This window comes from Brugia malayi (genome assembly GCF_000002995.4).
Source record: "Brugia malayi strain FR3 genome assembly, contig: Bm_v4_Chr1_scaffold_001, whole genome shotgun sequence".
Classification (NCBI taxonomy): Eukaryota; Metazoa; Nematoda; class Chromadorea; order Rhabditida; family Onchocercidae; genus Brugia; species Brugia malayi.
The window spans coordinates 2,781,765-2,798,602 of record NW_025062475.1 but is presented as its reverse complement, the minus strand read 5'-3'; the positions used below and the strand labels follow the sequence as shown (position 1 = coordinate 2,798,602).

General features: G+C 30.8%; 3 protein-coding genes across 3 annotated transcripts; 2 read left to right on the top strand and 1 right to left on the bottom strand.

Moving 5' to 3' along the window:
- Nucleotides 1–207: 207 nt before the first annotated feature.
- On the top strand, nt 208–6,148 carry Bma-sma-4 (MH2 domain containing protein; the record flags this gene model as incomplete). The annotated part of the gene is made up of 16 exons (XM_043076345.1): nt 208–400; nt 807–898; nt 1,117–1,263; nt 1,543–1,689; nt 2,035–2,175; nt 2,459–2,599; nt 2,957–3,020; nt 3,102–3,241; nt 3,480–3,642; nt 4,054–4,107; nt 4,203–4,238; nt 4,397–4,482; nt 4,751–4,822; nt 5,192–5,347; nt 5,563–5,727; nt 5,999–6,148. 16 exons carry the CDS (start codon nt 208–210, stop codon nt 6,146–6,148), a joined length of 1,947 nt encoding a protein of 648 aa, XP_042932279.1.
- Nucleotides 6,149–7,064: 916 nt separating this feature from the next.
- Nucleotides 7,065–9,454, bottom strand: Bm14013 (Mak16 protein; the record flags this gene model as incomplete). The annotated part of the gene is made up of 7 exons (XM_001895006.2): nt 7,065–7,202; nt 7,416–7,631; nt 7,723–7,810; nt 7,975–8,130; nt 8,495–8,711; nt 9,033–9,142; nt 9,393–9,454. The coding sequence occupies 7 exons, from the start codon at nt 9,452–9,454 to the stop codon at nt 7,065–7,067; spliced, it is 987 nt and encodes a 328-aa protein (XP_001895041.1).
- A 1,310-nt stretch (nt 9,455–10,764) lies between these two features.
- Nucleotides 10,765–16,618, top strand: Bma-evl-18 (uncharacterized protein; the record flags this gene model as incomplete). Its single annotated transcript, XM_001895005.2, has 14 exons — nt 10,765–10,818; nt 11,186–11,245; nt 11,677–11,883; nt 12,230–12,440; nt 12,615–12,880; nt 13,171–13,400; nt 13,849–13,980; nt 14,305–14,439; nt 14,883–15,004; nt 15,204–15,343; nt 15,487–15,567; nt 15,917–16,047; nt 16,313–16,392; nt 16,548–16,618. The coding sequence occupies 14 exons, from the start codon at nt 10,765–10,767 to the stop codon at nt 16,616–16,618; spliced, it is 1,920 nt and encodes a 639-aa protein (XP_001895040.2).
- Nucleotides 16,619–16,838: the final 220 nt, after the last annotated feature.

Here is a 16,838-nt window from a genome sequence, read left to right as displayed (position 1 = left end):
TGGTTGCCCATTTCTCTTTCAGAGTTTAGATCAGATTACAAGCAATGATAACTTTATACTTTCCAACATTCAATCGTCCTTAAATGATAAATTTTTTCCCAGATATCTTTTAAATGATTTTTGAAATAGATTGCGGAAGTAAATAATATTCTCCCATCATTAACTAGTAGTTTTTCAACAGCATTTTCAAGGATAACTCGAAAGATAATGATGAATGCGGGTGGTTTAATACATCAACAACCAAGTACCGTGCCTATGGCTAGTGCTACGACAACTACCAACACGGGTTGTGTTCCGGTACAATTTTTTAATGGTTTTTTGGATAATACCGATGGTGGATTAATTCATCATCAACAACAGCAAGTACCACTGCAACAAATATTACGCACACAAATGCCAGGTCTTTCTTTTTCACTATCATTTTCAATAAGAAATGTCAACTTTATCACTTTAATATAAGCAAAAACGCTTAGTGTTAAAATTGATCTTGTCTTGTCATTTTATTCCACTTTTAGCATATTGGAAGGTATAAAATTAAAATTAGCCTTAATAATTATCAATAATCATTCTTCTAATTTTTATAATTCTTTTTCCGTTTCCAATTATGCAGGACTACTTTTAATAAGTTCTAAAATAAAAAAGTACATCTTGTACCTCAGCAAGTACTATTTCTCCCTATTACTCTTTCTTCTTATTACTTAATACCGATCATTCATGTTCTTCCATACTAAGTTTTGTTAAAAAGTCTTTCGATTAGAATTAAATTATTAGTTAGATAAGGAGATAAATATGAAGATGATTTTTAGGAAATATTGCAAATGTTCCAGCTATCATACAACAGCAGCATCAGCAGCAGCAACAACAACAACAAATATTTATGCGGCAACAAGTACATCCGGTAAATTCGGAAATTTAATTTTCCATTTGGAAAAATTTGGCGTCTAGATATTCTTTTTTTTTTTTTTTTTTCGAATTAAGAAGAAAGAGAATAGTACTTCGTCAAAATTGTATGTGATAGCAAAAAATTTGTATTTGAAATTACAGAAATTTAATTCAGAAAGATATTTTTTGAATTTTTTTACGCGATATGCATATTAATTCCTTTCAAAAATTTAGCAACATGGCATTTCGACGATGCAGCATTATTCAGACAGTGTAGCGGCTGCGGCCGGAATGAGACAAATAATACCTGGTGTTGTGCCATTTTCACCCAATTTTTATGAGTATCAACCGGTTCAAACTATGCAAAATATGCATTCACCGGTGAGTAAGATATTCTGTGCTGTGGAAATTTTCCATCTTTACTTCTTTTTTTTTTTTGACTTTCAAAAAAACGTGTTGTCAGATTTTATCTCCTCACTTCTTTTACCTAAATTTTTTTTAAAGGAAAAATTTTTAACGTCTATGAGGCATCATCAAATTTGACCTTCATATCGAAATCTAACGAGAAAATTTGCCGACATGTTTTATGATTTCAATATTATTTCCATATTAACACTGATAATATGGATTTTATCATAGATAAGAAAAATAGCATTACAGATGATAGATAAAACATTGGTGCGAGATGTATCGCAGCAGCATAATGATTATTCGGGAAATTCGATACCATCTTCATCACATCATGCTACTACATCTGCTACTGATCCATGTGCCCAAATTGCCCACGTCCTACAATGTTATCAGCAGGTTTATCATTTATCCATAAATAATTTATCGTAAGTATAAATATTATCAAGTCTTTTCTTTTCACATATGTTGTACTTTCAATTTCAAATACTGTTTCCTAGAACTACTAATATTTCTATCTTTCATTCCAAACTCTAATTTTATGGAATTTTTATTTTTTTAAAGATCGCTTTTTTTAAAAATTTCAATATACTTATAAGGGATTTAGGCAACTTTAGATACTTATTTATTAAAGTATTATTTGAAATTATGAACAATGAGATTGTGAAAGGAATTGAACACTGTAAAAAGTCTTTATAGCATTATGAAAAGAATCAAATTATGAAAAAAGTAATAAATTTTTAGGGTGGTGAAGATGCTGAATTTGTCCGAAAAGCAATCGAAAGTTTGGTAAAGAAATTAAAAGATAAGCGAAATGAATTGGAAAATTTAATTACTGCTGTAACGTCAGCTGGGAAACAGCCAACATCCTGTGTTACCATCCAGGTTCATTCTTTTCTATCATTATTAATCTTATATCAAAAATAGTTTAATCAGCAGCGAGGTAATAAAACTTATCGTAATTGTCATAAGTTGTCTATTATCGCCTTATTTTGATTGCAGTTCTTTGTGTAAATATTTGCGATTAAATGTAATTTCCGTAAGAAAAAAAATAGAAATTTAGCTTTTATTAAGAAATATTAAACAAATTATACTTTATTTAAGTTTCTTTTTTCGTAAAAATAAAGGCGTTTATTCTTTTCTGTCCTTATTCACGAATGAATTACAGAGATCTTTGGACGGACGACTGCAAGTTGCAGGCCGAAAAGGTGTGCCACATGTAGTTTATGCTCGAATTTGGCGTTGGCCAAATGTTAACAAGAATGAGCTGCAAAAATTACCGATTTGTGTAGTAGCACCTGATAACCAGGTCTTTTTAATTAATTTTACACTTTTATTCCTTTGAAATAAAGCAGATTAACTGATTGACTGTCATTTTATTAAGTAAGATAATTCTGGAGGTATCATTTAAAATTTTCCATACACTTTGTTGCAAATTTTTTTGTCGAATACTCAAGAAAGGAGTTATGACTATGCGAAGCAAAACTGAAATCGAAATAATTTTGCTTTCTGAAATCATTTTTAACTTGTTCAATGGTTTTGTTTTATTAGTTTTTGAAAAATGCTGCACATTTTAGCTCAGTGCTAACTTTAATAATACCTAGTGCAATAAATTTTTTGATTCATTCTCTGATTTTCGGAAATTGTTAGTTTTTACCAGTTTCAGGACGTAATATGCATTAACCCATATCATTATGAACGGGTTGTGTCATCAAGCATTGGAAACATTGGTACATTCTATCTATTGCATTTATGTTTTTTAGTATTATGATTTGGTTAATTACATCAAAATCTACTGTTTCATGTTATAGATATGTCAACTCTTCGTTTGGATGCTTTAACTACACCGTCATCATCATCACAAGTTGCAGTGGTAAACCCGCTCTCTAGTAATGTTGTACCAGGACAAATGGCCCAAGCACAAATTGCTGCACAACCGTTACCCATTGAAGTAGGTTATTTTATGAAGAAAAGAGAAGGCATTTTATAGTTTTCAACTTTATTCATTGTTTTGATCCATTTGTGTTAAATAATGTTACTGAATGTTGTTATAATTTACTTGTTTTACATTTAATTCATTAAATTTATCACGAAATTATACTACTAGATAGTATAATAATAGAATGGTAATCACTTCAGTTAATTGATAGGAATATCAAAAAGTTTCAAAAGTAATAGTTGAATTTCAGAGTTCATATTGTGATGTTACATCACCCGGATCATTAAGTATGTTGCAAGGTGGCACTAGTGATGGCGCCAATGCTGACGAACAGCATGCTTGGCTGAATCAGAATTGTGTTTTATCAGCAACAAATTCATCCGCTGCACATTTCTATCAACACCATTCTCATGGTAATGGCATTTTCGAACATTTACAATGCAAATTTTGATTTAGCACAATTTATATACATATGTATATAGCAAAGTATGAGAATTAATATGTGCAAAAAAAAAAAAAAAAAAGAAGATTGAAATGATTTCGAATTTTGTGCATTACTCATCCAGTTTTTTTATCATTTAACAAAATGCTTTCAAAAGAATGTTCCAGGAATTTGAGTGTATATTTGCAATTCAAAATTACTAAACAATAGCCCTCACAAATAATTGCTAACTAATTTTCAAAATTTTTATAACATCGTTCACAGAAAAGTACAAATTAAGGAACGAAAAGTGATCATGACCACGTTGATTTTCCTTAAAAAAAAAAAAAAAAAAAATGATGAAGCGACTTAAAGATTTTATAATTTCTCATTCATTTTCCAGCTAACTATCAACAAATCAACGATTCATGTAATTACCCAACCGGCCGTTGTAGATGTAAGTATAGGATTTACTTTCTTAATTCTATCTATTGTTCATTTAATTTCAACTTCTGAAAACTGTGAACTTTAGCTAATGTTTTGTCATTTCAGATAATTTGGATTCAGTACGCTTACCTACCACACCAAGTACCACTTTCATTCATTTGCTTATCCTACTACTTTCCATAAATCAACATACTGAAATTTCATAGACTTTCAATTTTTCATTTAAAATTAGTATTATCGAAAGAATACATTTGAAAAATTAAAATTTTGTTTATTTCTTGCACTCTTTTATATTGTAGTACCTGATCATTGGTGTTCCATATCATATTATGAATTAGACACGCAAATTGGTGAAACATTTCGAGTTCGGAAAGATCGAACAGAGGTATTTTGTGCTTGAAAACTTCAGAATTTAGGAAAAATCTCAAATCAAAATTGGGCAGAGTAATCAAAATTATTAGTTTTTAGCGAGAAGTAAAATTGTATGCTTTTTAGCTTTAGTATTAACCACTTTATATTTGAACTTTATGTTACATTTTGTTAAGGGTTTTGTAACTTATGTGAAATTTCTGCAATAGTTTTAAGAAGTATTAAATAGATATGTGAATTTATTAAATTTCTTTTGCAACAATTTCAAATAAATCCTTTCATAGGTAGTAATTGATGGTGGTGTCAATCCAGCAGGAGCTAAACATGGTCGGTTTTGTTTAGGAGCCTTATCAAACGTGCACAGAAGTGAAGCATCCGAAAAAGCAAGGAAAAGATTTTTTTTTTTCTAAAAAAATCAGTAATGTAGTGTAAAAATAAGCAGTAACGAATTTTTACACACTACTGAATCATGATTTGTAAACTTTTGAAAAGAACTTTGCTTTTCAACAAAACTTATGTATCATTGTTTTCAATTTTGTTCCGATTCGCCGAGCGAAAAAAACGAGATAATTCAGTATAAATGAATATAATAATGTGGAATGATAAATGTTATGGCAAGTATTGCAATAATAATCATCCTTTGAGTATTGATACATAATAATCTTAAGTAATTAATTATAATAATAATTCACAAAAAATATTTGTTTAGGCTACACATTGGAAAGGGAGTACGTATTTCAACACAGCGTGATGGTAGCGTATATCTGGAATGCTTGTCACATAAATCTGTTTTCGTTCGAAGTTATTACTTGGATTTTGAAAACGATATTGATTATGGTACCACTGTCCACAAATTTTGTTCCGGTTCACCGAGCAAAAAAGTAAGCTGTTGTGATTCATTACAAATAGATGTAATAATATTGAATAATAAATACTATGATAAGTATTACAATAATATTCCTTTCAGTATTATATAATAATCATAAGTGATTAATGATGATAAATTATAAAAGACAATCGACTAATTTTGTATTCAGACTAATATTGTATAAAGTATTGCTTTTTCTTTTTTTTTGAATCTTTGATAATATTACAGATCTTTGATTTACGTTGGGCTTTTGCGGAAATGGAGCATCAGAGTAAATCTGCTCGATTGGCTGTTGTAGCACAAGCTGCAGCAGTTGCTGGCTATCTTCCTCCAGCTAATATAGCATCGTCACTAATTGAACATGTTGGAACAGGCGTTGATGATTTGAGACGAGTAAGCATTTTATATTTTGTATAATGTATTATTTTATACAAAATATAAAATATTATCTTTAATAAATACCACTTCTCCAATGAAGTAATTGATTTCTGAGAGACTTACTATGTTCAGATGGGTATACGTTTCCGGTATTCCGATAGTAATGGATAGAAAAATTGTAAAAACGGTGAAAAACATGAAAAACAATTTCTTTTTTTTTGGAGGTTATCATCGACAAATGTGATGTCTTTTTCTCAGAAAGAGTAATTTTTGTCGTTTCGTTTAGGTATGTTGCATAATAGCAATATCATTTGTGAAAGGTTGGGGCGTTGGTTACAATCGTACTTCAATTAAGGAAACACCATGTTGGGTTGAGCTACAACTTCATCGACCGCTACAGCTTTTGGATCAATTACTTAAAAAGAACGAATATTGACCACTTAAATCGTCATTTGTAATAATTATGAAATTATTGCGCAACTTCATCATCAAATATTAATATCGGCAAATGTTTTTCCATGTCTATCTAATGTTATAGTTTAATAATTAAAGGAACAGTGCCTTATTTTTTGTTCCAGTTGTGCTTATTTCTTATATGGGATTCTTTTCTTCAACTAGATTTAAGTAAAATCCGAAATCTCTCATCAATTCTAGACTTTATGCCACATTCTTGTTTCATATTGGAACATTTTTTAATACTGAGTGGAACTTTGTGCTTGAAACACTCTTAAAAATCTCTATGCTAAGGAATTACTTAAAATTATCAAGTAGATGAAGAGGGCGGACTTAAATTCATTACCAGAGATCGCGTATGTTCCGAATCTAAATAATTTGCCTACTATGCTTGTACTACAGTATATTTGAAAAAGAAAAATGCGGGCTTAATATTTTTGTGTCATATGCAATTATTTTTCTTCACTCTTCTCCTTATACAGAAAATAAACGATTCTTTTCTCCTAGCCGATTTGTTTAAATGAAAAACTATAATTTCGCACTTGTCATAGTTTTAAATTCTCAGATGACTGATTCTAATGAATAATGGTTCAGCGTCGCCATAAAATGAATATTTGAAATTCCTAATTGCCACAAATCTTAACAACATCTAGACTGTTGGTTTTTTGAAGATTACTTCCCGATGATTATTCAAAAGCATTCCAATCATCTAACACTTCGTAATGAAGTAGTTGATATATTGTAATGGCATCTTGTTCCGTTGCTGCTCGTAAAAAGACGAAAGGCAATGATTACGCAATCCAATTTCAGACAACAAAATTAAGAGGGAAATGATCATAATAAAACAATTTATTTCACGGAACACATCGTTACGCTGTAACAACGAAATTTTATAAATTTTATAGCTTTTGTTTACTCCTAACTGGTCCTTCGTTTTCGTATTCGATTTCGAGTACCTGGCGTAGACGCCTCTTAACAGGCTCACGTTTTGCCTTCTTGTCCTTTAACTCCTTCCACCTCACTCGTTTCTTTTTCTGCTGCAAAATTTCGCAATGAAAGTACGTATCATACCTCCCACCAATCTTAAAGTACGGAAGTAGCACTGTCCGTACGTAACGAATGTCTCTCCATATATTGTATTTGAAGGTAATGTAATTGTATGAATCAATTAACAATGAATATCCTTTGTAAGGATAAACAAAGCCATTGCTGTAAAGTAATTGTAAAGTAATTTGTAGTACGAAACATACTGTATTCACCGGTTGTTTTTCATTTTCCCCGCTCGATTCATCTTCGTCCTCCACAGGGCTTTCCTCATCCTCCTCACTTTCATTCATCTCATCATCTTCACCACTAGTTTCATTCTCATCCCAATGGTTATTTCCTCCTGCATCTTCTATATCTTCATCACCATCTTCGTCAGATGATTCTTCGAAATCAGCAATATATTCGCGAACTCCAGTACCCTGAATATCATTAGTAAAAAAAGGAAAACAAATCAGAGGTATTATTGTAAAGTAATACGAGAAAAATTACAGAAATGTAGAAAATCCTAACCTGATTGACCTCTTCAATTTCAACTTCGCGATCGAATTCTGCATCTATTTCCTCCTCTTCATCAAGTACACGATTGAATGCATCTTGCCTAAAATTACTTGCTAAAATCTGCTATACTTAGTGAGTAAAATTAATGAATACTTTAAAATGCTGAGAAATATAAATTAGAGCAATTAGTCCACCACATATACTTATCAAGCAAAAAATAAAGAACACAAAAAATAAGTATACACAAAGACGATGTTTGATAACCTGAAATTATAGATTTCGCCATAAGTTCCTTCACGCAGACGGTTCAGTAATTCCTTTTCTATAGCTGTGTCCAATTTAGCAGCAATCAGTGCCTTTTCTTCTCGTCTTACTTCGCGTCTTTCAATCTTTCGCTGTATTGGGATAATTTTTTGTTGTCTACAAGACAAAAATTTAATTAAAATTTCAGTGAAAAAGTTTTAGAAAGTTAACAAATATTTGGAGTATTTTGAGGTTCAGATCAACAAAAAAATTAATTTTAAGACTGGCTTAAAGTATTTAAAGTACTTTACTATTTTGATAGCAATGCATACTGATGCATGCTGTGTAATGCATATGTAAGACTAACTATACACAGTTTTAGACTAACTACATGTATCAAAGTCTTTTTTTTAATAAATTTGCTTGTTAGTTTAATCTGAAAAAATGTAGATGAATGGTAAATAATATATGTCAAGTTTGCTACGTAAGAAAATATGTAGGAATCTTTCTAATATGAAAATAAAGATTAAAAAATAGAAACCTTTCTCGAAGCTTCATCTTCCTCATCCTGATCAAATATTGATGTATGCGAATTAGACGTGCCTTGCATTTATGTCTAACATATTGAGACCAATGGAGTAATGCATCACCAATCTGTCTAACAGCTTGAGTCATATTCCGAGATAATTTGATCCGTTCCCAAAGTCTTCGTGGATAGTGACTTCTTTCAATTACCTTCATATATAGATAACATATACCTGAAACAGTTACATATCCTAACTGGAATAATAAAAAATATCTACTCTTCCATCCTTCCCATTATAGTTACTACATTTTTAAACTGAATGTGGTCTTCCGTTACTCCCTTCCTTTCTTTTTATACAACTTGAAACCAAAAAAAAAAAAAAAAAAACCTATCTATTCTCCATACTGACTACTTTCAATATTCATATATTCTGTTCAAATAACGAGTTGCTGAAGCCAACAGATTTTTCCACTCAGACATGTTCAACTTTGAAATGTATCGTATCTCAATCAATCCTTATTCAACACATAAATTTTTATAAAACAAAAAGTACCTTTCTCCTCCCGAACCGTAGCATACTGACTGTTAGCTAACGGACATGATGCTCGATTACACAGACCCGTTAAATTGTACTCATTGCGACAAAACTTCTGCGTTTTTATCCTGGAAAATGTTATAAAAACATTTCAAATTTCAGTGAACACATCAAAATGGAAAAAAATGGAAAGAATTGAAAGAGGAAAGAATTGAAATAGCGCCTAAAGAAAGTAATTTTTGAGTCCTTTTGCCAAAGGAGAAAAAAAATCGCGACTTTTTTCTGAAGGATAAAATTTTAATTCCTGCCAAAAAATACCGCAAGTATAAGTTCCAAATAATACAAAAAAAGAGAAATAATTCGAGCAACGATATTTACCTTGTTTTAAAGGAGCACATTCCCTTGTTGAGAATATTCCACGTAACATCATCACACTGCATCTCTTTACGTCTAACTCCAAAGTTTATCTATAAATTACATTTAAAACCTATATTACAATATTTCCGGCAAGAAAAAATATGTCTTCGTAAGCATCCTACTATAAACAACACATATTTAAAAAGTAACTATCAATTAATCAAGGCAGGAAATTAAATACAGCATTAAAAATGAATTTTGTCAGAACACAATAACAATGTCAAACAGAACAAAATAACAATGCTAAATTAAAATAAGAAATAAGTAGGCTATAGATTAACACGATGTAACACATAAGAGTGATGTGAAGTGAAAAAAAAAAAACTTTAAAAAAGCTCATTTAAAAATAGAAACAGTGGTCAACCTACCAACCAAAATAACGAGAAGGGAAGCCAAAGTGACAAATAAGTATTCTTTAGGTTAACAATAATTCCATACATCTCTCGTCAGCTTATTATTTGCAAAATTTTGATTTGTGATAAAAAAAAAAAGGAGTCTTAGTATCAACAAAAGAATCATAGTTAGCGCAACTAGCAAAGGTCAAATGTCAAACGCCGAATGTCACGTGAGCGTAAAATCAAAGAAATTCAATCGAATCGCGACTTGAATCAAAACCACACGGTTCTCCTCACGTTGCGCTATTTTGATTTTCAGTCCCGTACATCTAATAGATTTAAATTAAAATTTGGTGCTTTAGAGAAGATATGGGATTTTTACCTTTTCATTCGTAGCGTTGCTGTTTCTCAGATTTCAATATTATCATCGTATACTATTACTATTAGCAATTATTTGTGAAAAATTTTTGAAATATCGGATTGATTAGCGTTGGTTCTTAATATTTCATGTGTAAAAATTTATCTTTAGTCTCATCATCTCTTTATCTCAGTATTATTTTGGAATTATAAAAAATTTTTTTTCTTAAAAAAATTAAATAAATCTAGAGTGCTTTAAAAAATATAAGTTGTTTGTGGGTAAAGAAAGGAAAAAATGCTGGAAAGCATGTTATTGCTTGAGTAAAATGATATAATGGAGGATTGATCTTTGATTTTAATTTTGAATTGAAAAGATTTTAAAAATTTTCGAAATTTTCAGTAGTGTGGTATTTCTCAATTATTTCTAAAATATCCTTCTATTCTCTTTTATGTATCTTTTATTCTATCTTTGTATGATTGTTAAATTCATTCATGTCAGTTTATATCAAATAACCAATCAGAATATATCATTTAATTCAGCGCAATTAAGACTTCAATTGATTAAATTATTGTATACAGTATTCTTTTGTACTTTCAGATAAATTTTAATCGCAGCTACGTAAAGTGATATTGTTTTAAATATGATTGTGTATGAAAATTTTAGGCAGTTTTTTTATGGTATAATTAAGCGAGATGTTAGTTCCTTTTTTTTTTTCTTCTTTTCTTATTCTTTCCGAGCAGTAGCAAATAAACTTAGTATGAAAAGAAGCAGTAGGAGATGGAGAGAAGGAAAGAGAGAGAGACGGGACTAAAAACTAAAGTAGATTTCAGGAAGTCTAGAATAAATATAAATAAATGTACTTTCTACAAGAATACAGTATTGCAAAAGTTTATTATGGAAAGGTTAAGGTGTAATTTTAGAGATTTTGTAGTTCATATAAAAATATCAATAAAAATTTATAACATGAAATTTGTGAGTTTTATGTAAGTCTTAATAATATCAAGAAATGACTAATTAAATATTGTTGTGTTACTTAAATAATACTTTTTTTTTTCTTTCAGCATGTGCTCATTATAGCAAATGTCGATGCTGATGCTGTCTGCGCTACACAAATATTGTTGGTAAGTAATTAATAATTGATCGATTCTTATTTATTAATGCAAAAAGTCGAATACTACTTCAAAGGTATTGCTCTAAACTTGATTTCATTTCTCATGCATGTTGTCGAAATTAAATTAATATGGTTATAATTTGCCTTTAGGTGGAAAGAAAAATGAATATTTTAAATTATATTGTGGAATTCTCTTAGAAAGCCTAAAGGTCTTAACTTAATAAGCTTTGACAATCCTACTGCTTTTATTGATACAAATATCGCTAAAGCAAAAGTATCACTTTGTATCTCAGACATGATCATTAACTATGGAACTATTATGGCGCACTACTGTTAGATTGAGTAATTTAATTAAATTGATTTAATCAAGTCATCTTGATTTCAGTTCACATGCAAAATCTACTGAATGATATTTTTAAAATTAAAAAAAAAAAATCCTAGGATTTATTTGCGGCAGATGATGTCGCTTATACGCTGGTGCCAGTAGATGGATGGGAAGGTCTTCGGACAGCACTTATAGAACATGGAGAACAGGCACATTCTGTTGTGCTCTTGAACTGTGGTGCTACAGAACCATTGATTCCGTATCTTCGATCTGGTATGACATTATACGTGATTGATTCCAGACGACCATTGGATTTATCAAATGTAAGTTGTTTAGAAATCGTGATGAGAAGTGCTGAAAAATTGAAACTTTATCGATTGGTAGGAAAAAAGCCACTTTTTAATTGATATATAAAAGATACTATGAAATCTAGCTTATAATAACTTTCTCGATACTTTATTGTTCAAAAACTTACTTTTATTTAATGGGATTTCGTGAAAACATAAGGGTAATTATATTATAACTTAAGATGCTAGAAAAACATTTCTTCCACTAACATCATCTTAAGCTCTGATATAATTCCCTTTTTTAACTAAATGAGTTATGCTTTTAATATCTGTATGACACATAATTTATAGACAGTTCATTTTCTTACAAGATTGTTTATAGGTTTATTATGAGGATAATATCCGTCTAATTGTGAGTAGGGATGAATGGGAGCAGCTAGACATTCCAAACATCTGTGATGTCGAAGTCTCAGATAGTTCATCTTCTGAAGAAAGTGGAGATGAAGATGAAGCTGGGATGGATGGAAGTAATGAGAGGGATATTTTCGAAAGGACAGAGCAGTTGGACGACGATGAAGTTAGTGAAAGTCGAAGTAATAAATTTCTTTCCGAATTTTTGATTTTTCTATGTTAGTTTATTTAAGTTTCATTTTTCTGATGTTCTGGCCACTAAAAGTTTTCCATGTTAAAATTCAATATTTGCTGTATATGTACCATGTTTATATGTACATATATATTTAATGACTCTCAATTTTTTGATTTTATAGCATCGGTAAGTGAGCAGTTAGAAATTGCAAGAAGTTCAAGTGATGGGGAAGATGAAATGGAAAAAAGTGATGTTGATGATGATGCGGAGCAAACTGATGATGCCGAAGAATTAGAAGACTCTACTAATAGGCGCAGAAGGAGGGTCAGTGATGTTGCCGATTCTGTTGGGAGACGAGAAGCGAAGCGGCGACGACGGATGGAACTTAAAAGACATCGCGAGGATGTTTTATGGAAATACCACGAGAATTCGTGGTATAGTCCGTCGGTTAGTTCCTTCTTACGACTTTTCATATTTTAACGCTTAATTTTTTGTAGTTATTGTTTTTAGTAAATGGGAAGTTGAAGTTTTTATATTTACCACTGCTTTACCACCATCATTTATCATTTCTTTTTTTTTTTAATTTAGTGTTTATGTATGCGTTGATTAAAGCTGTAGTTGTAAGGTTTGAAATTTATGAACCTATTTGATAATTTGAAATTTGGTGAAAAGTGCAATAGTTGTTAATTAATTCATAACCATCTAAATTGGTTCTAAAATCCATCATCTACTTTTAGAGTGCTGTGCTGATGTTGGAAGTAGCACATTCCGTTGGTCGAACTACAGTCGAAATGATGTGGGCAGCAGTAGTTGGAATAAGTAGTCAGCTTGTAGAGTATTTAATAAGTCATGATTGCTATACGACCGTATGCTTCGACCGTTTAAGAGCATTCAGGATGAAATTTTGTCCAGATGGATCGGATATTGTACGAGGTGATGACATCCTTCGGCTGAAGTTCGATGATGAGTATGCTAATTCTCTTTTGTCTAATAACACTATGAGCTATTAAGCAAAAATAATAATTTCACTTTCTTTAAGAGTATTCATGATGGAATTTTATCCAGATGGAAAATTAAATTAGTTTTATCTTTGGTTCACAAACTTTTCTGCAACTTATTTTTCAATCAAGCGCTAATGAGTACCATTTGGAGGATAAGCTTGATAGTTCCAAAGATTATTTCATATTATGGGACAAATGTCATGAGTTTCTGGGCTTTGGAAGATATTTTGTTTTGCTTGCAGTTATAAGCGTAATATTTAGTGAAGAATTTTAATTAAGAAATTCAATAAGACGTTGATTTGATTTTTTTTTTTTGAGAATGTATTTACTTTATTTCATGGAATTTTGAAAAGTGTTAATCTTATCTTTGGAAAATTATGTCTGAGTAGATAATCTGAAGAATTACAATTTCAGGATCATGTTGCCGTTATATGCACATTGGTCATTATATACAAGCATGGTGCATAACGATTTTTTCTTTTGTTTAACGCAAATGTGGCAACAAAGTGGTGCTCTTATAATGAAGGCATTGCTGGCTGAGCTTGAGTAAGTAAATTGCATCCTTTTGCATATTTGCATTTGTAAAGACTTCAGATATCACGAAATTTTGTTCATCTGAGGAAAAGCAACTTCTGAGGAATCAATGTATACAAAGAACATACATTAAAATTAATAGTAACTTATGAACTTGAGCCATCAGTATCATCGGATTCAGTTTGATTGATCACTACGATTGCAGAATGCAGTGTTTGGGAATGCTCCAGTTTTTCTATTACAGTAACATTAAATTGGTTTTTTTTTTTTTCCAGAAAGTACATGTCGATTATATAGTATACCCGATACATCAGCAAATATAAAATTCATTTTTAGGATAACACTGGAAGAAAGTCATCAAGTGTACAGTGCGCTAACATCGGAAAGGAAAGATGCCATATTTCGTCACATATATAAGCACATGGATGATGAATTTGCATCTTTTGCAGCTCACATCGGATATAGCAGCAGGTAAGAATATAGTGAAAAGTAAGAATTTAAGCTAGTTAGTTCTAATGCTATAAATTTTTTCATTTCATTGCGTTCATTTCATTCATTTCGTTTCATATTCTTATAAATTGTTCACTTGATATTGTACGCTTTATTAATCAAAATCACTCAAACATCATTAAAAGAGATCGGAGGTTAAACTTTTGCTAGTATTGTGTTTCACATCCATTAGAATCAGTGTGAAATGTCTTGAGACGGAAATATCTCGGGATTTTGAAGTTTGTGATAGTGTTAAAATGAGTTTGCTATCACTAGGTACATGATGGCAGCATAAGTTGAAAGGTCCGCGTTTATTTAAACTATGAAAATTCACTTCTGATTTTCTTAATCTTTATGGTCTAGATTGTTATGGTGACTTGTTATTTTAGTATAAAAACTTGAGAAAGAAAATAAGGAAGTTCTAGGTACAATTCATGTGATTTTGCGCGGGCCATTGCGGGACGTATAAGTTATGGAATTGTCGAAGTTGAATCGCCCTACGATCGTTTTATTGGTGCACAAGAAATCTTGCAGAAATTCATAGACGGTCTTTCTTTTTTTTTGTCTTATATATATATATATATATTCATTTTGAATTGATTTTATAGGAGATAGAGAAGGCAAATTATTATTTCTAACTGAATTTCGTTTGTAATTAAGCTTCAAAGTTTCAAATTATAGGTGATAGCGCGATTCCTTATTTTTTAAATCCTCAGTGAAATTGCTGAATCCATTAGCTTTTTCAGGAGGGGATAAGACACCACTGTCAAAAGCAATTGAATCATACAAAAGTTGTTTGACCAGTCTTGTAAATCTCGTTTTTATGTCAATCAGTCAAAGCCTTATTGTTTCTGTTGGATCTTTCTATCTTCTCTGCCTTCCTCAGGTATCATCTAATTTGGAAAAAAGGATTCGAATTTCTGATGAATAAAGTTTGATTTGGCTAGTCAAATTCCTTGTTTAATAATCACTGGTTTTGAAAATTTCCTATTTTTTTGCTGAAATCAGCGCTTTCCTATTGCTTTTCAGGAAGATGAAGCTCGTATTTTACATTGCAGACATTTTCTTTATATATTTGTTCATTATGTTCTTCGAGCATTCACTGTTTCAGTAAGATTTTCAGCAGTATTTTTTATAGTTTGTATAGTATCTGGTGCATAAACTGTTGTTTGAGTAAAATCATTATTTTTAACTCATTAAGTTTTTATATCCTGTTCGTTTTATATTCGATGATATATAAGGAATTTTTCACTATTCTAACAACTATAGGATCATTTATCATGAAACTTTACTGCAAAAGAGTGAAATTTTTCGTTAGTTTAGTTGGCGAAATATCAGAAGCGGTTTAGACGCTGTTGATCAATTGCAATTTCCTCGTTTTTAAATTATTTTCCAAATTTAAATCGATTTTTTCTGAATTGGACTAGGTTTTTGTCTGATCTTTCTTCAAAATTTTCAGAGTCATTCAAAAAATCGTGCTAATCGACCATTATTTGTTGCTGTACCTATGAGTGGTGAAAATACTGGTTGGTTTCTGATAACTGGTTCTATGCCAGCAAATACCGATTATGAAGACAGCAATCAGAAAAGGTAAGCAGACAGTTTGCATCTGCTTTTCAACTTTTTTTATTGCGGAATTATGGTAGTATTGTTATTGGAAGATAAAAAGGAATACTTGGAAGGTCTGAAACATTCATTCAAAGCTGATTTCTGATTTTGGCACTAATTTTTAGCTTCTGTCTGTTAAAAATTTTCTTAGTTTGATGTTTATCATTTTTTTGTGAGCAGAAGTTAATACTAATTACAATAAGCGTATAAAATGCTGAAAACAACTGAAATTTGAGAATATTTTCAGTTTTATTGGACGTGCAATGCAAAAAGTTGTAGAAAATTTTATACGTGATGGAGCTCGACGAGATTTTTTCGATTCTGCAAGTAAGCAAAAGTTTTATATCGTTATTTTATTGTTAAGCTTCATTGAGACGTACTAATTCTCCTATATCTACTCCATACCAAGACACTTTGTTTCCTAAATGACATGCAGATAAAAGTTAGAGATTTTGTTCTTTCTTTTAAATTGATGTATTAAGTGGTGTTGATTCGTTCTGATCAAAAGGCCAGATTTTTTGATGGCCTTCAAGCAACATTGGAAATTGAATGAAGTTCTCTAACAACGATCATTTTATCCTGTTCGGAAAAGTTTTGTGATCTCTATGCACTGTCACAATTGTCTTTCTGATTTGGTTTTGCTTCTCATTATCAAATTTCTTTCCAAGATGCAACATTCTGTTGTTTTTCCCATTTTTTTTTTTTTTTGTGAAATTGTGAAACAATTTTATGGCATCATTTCCTGCCAACGTTATGCACCGTTAGTTGCAAAA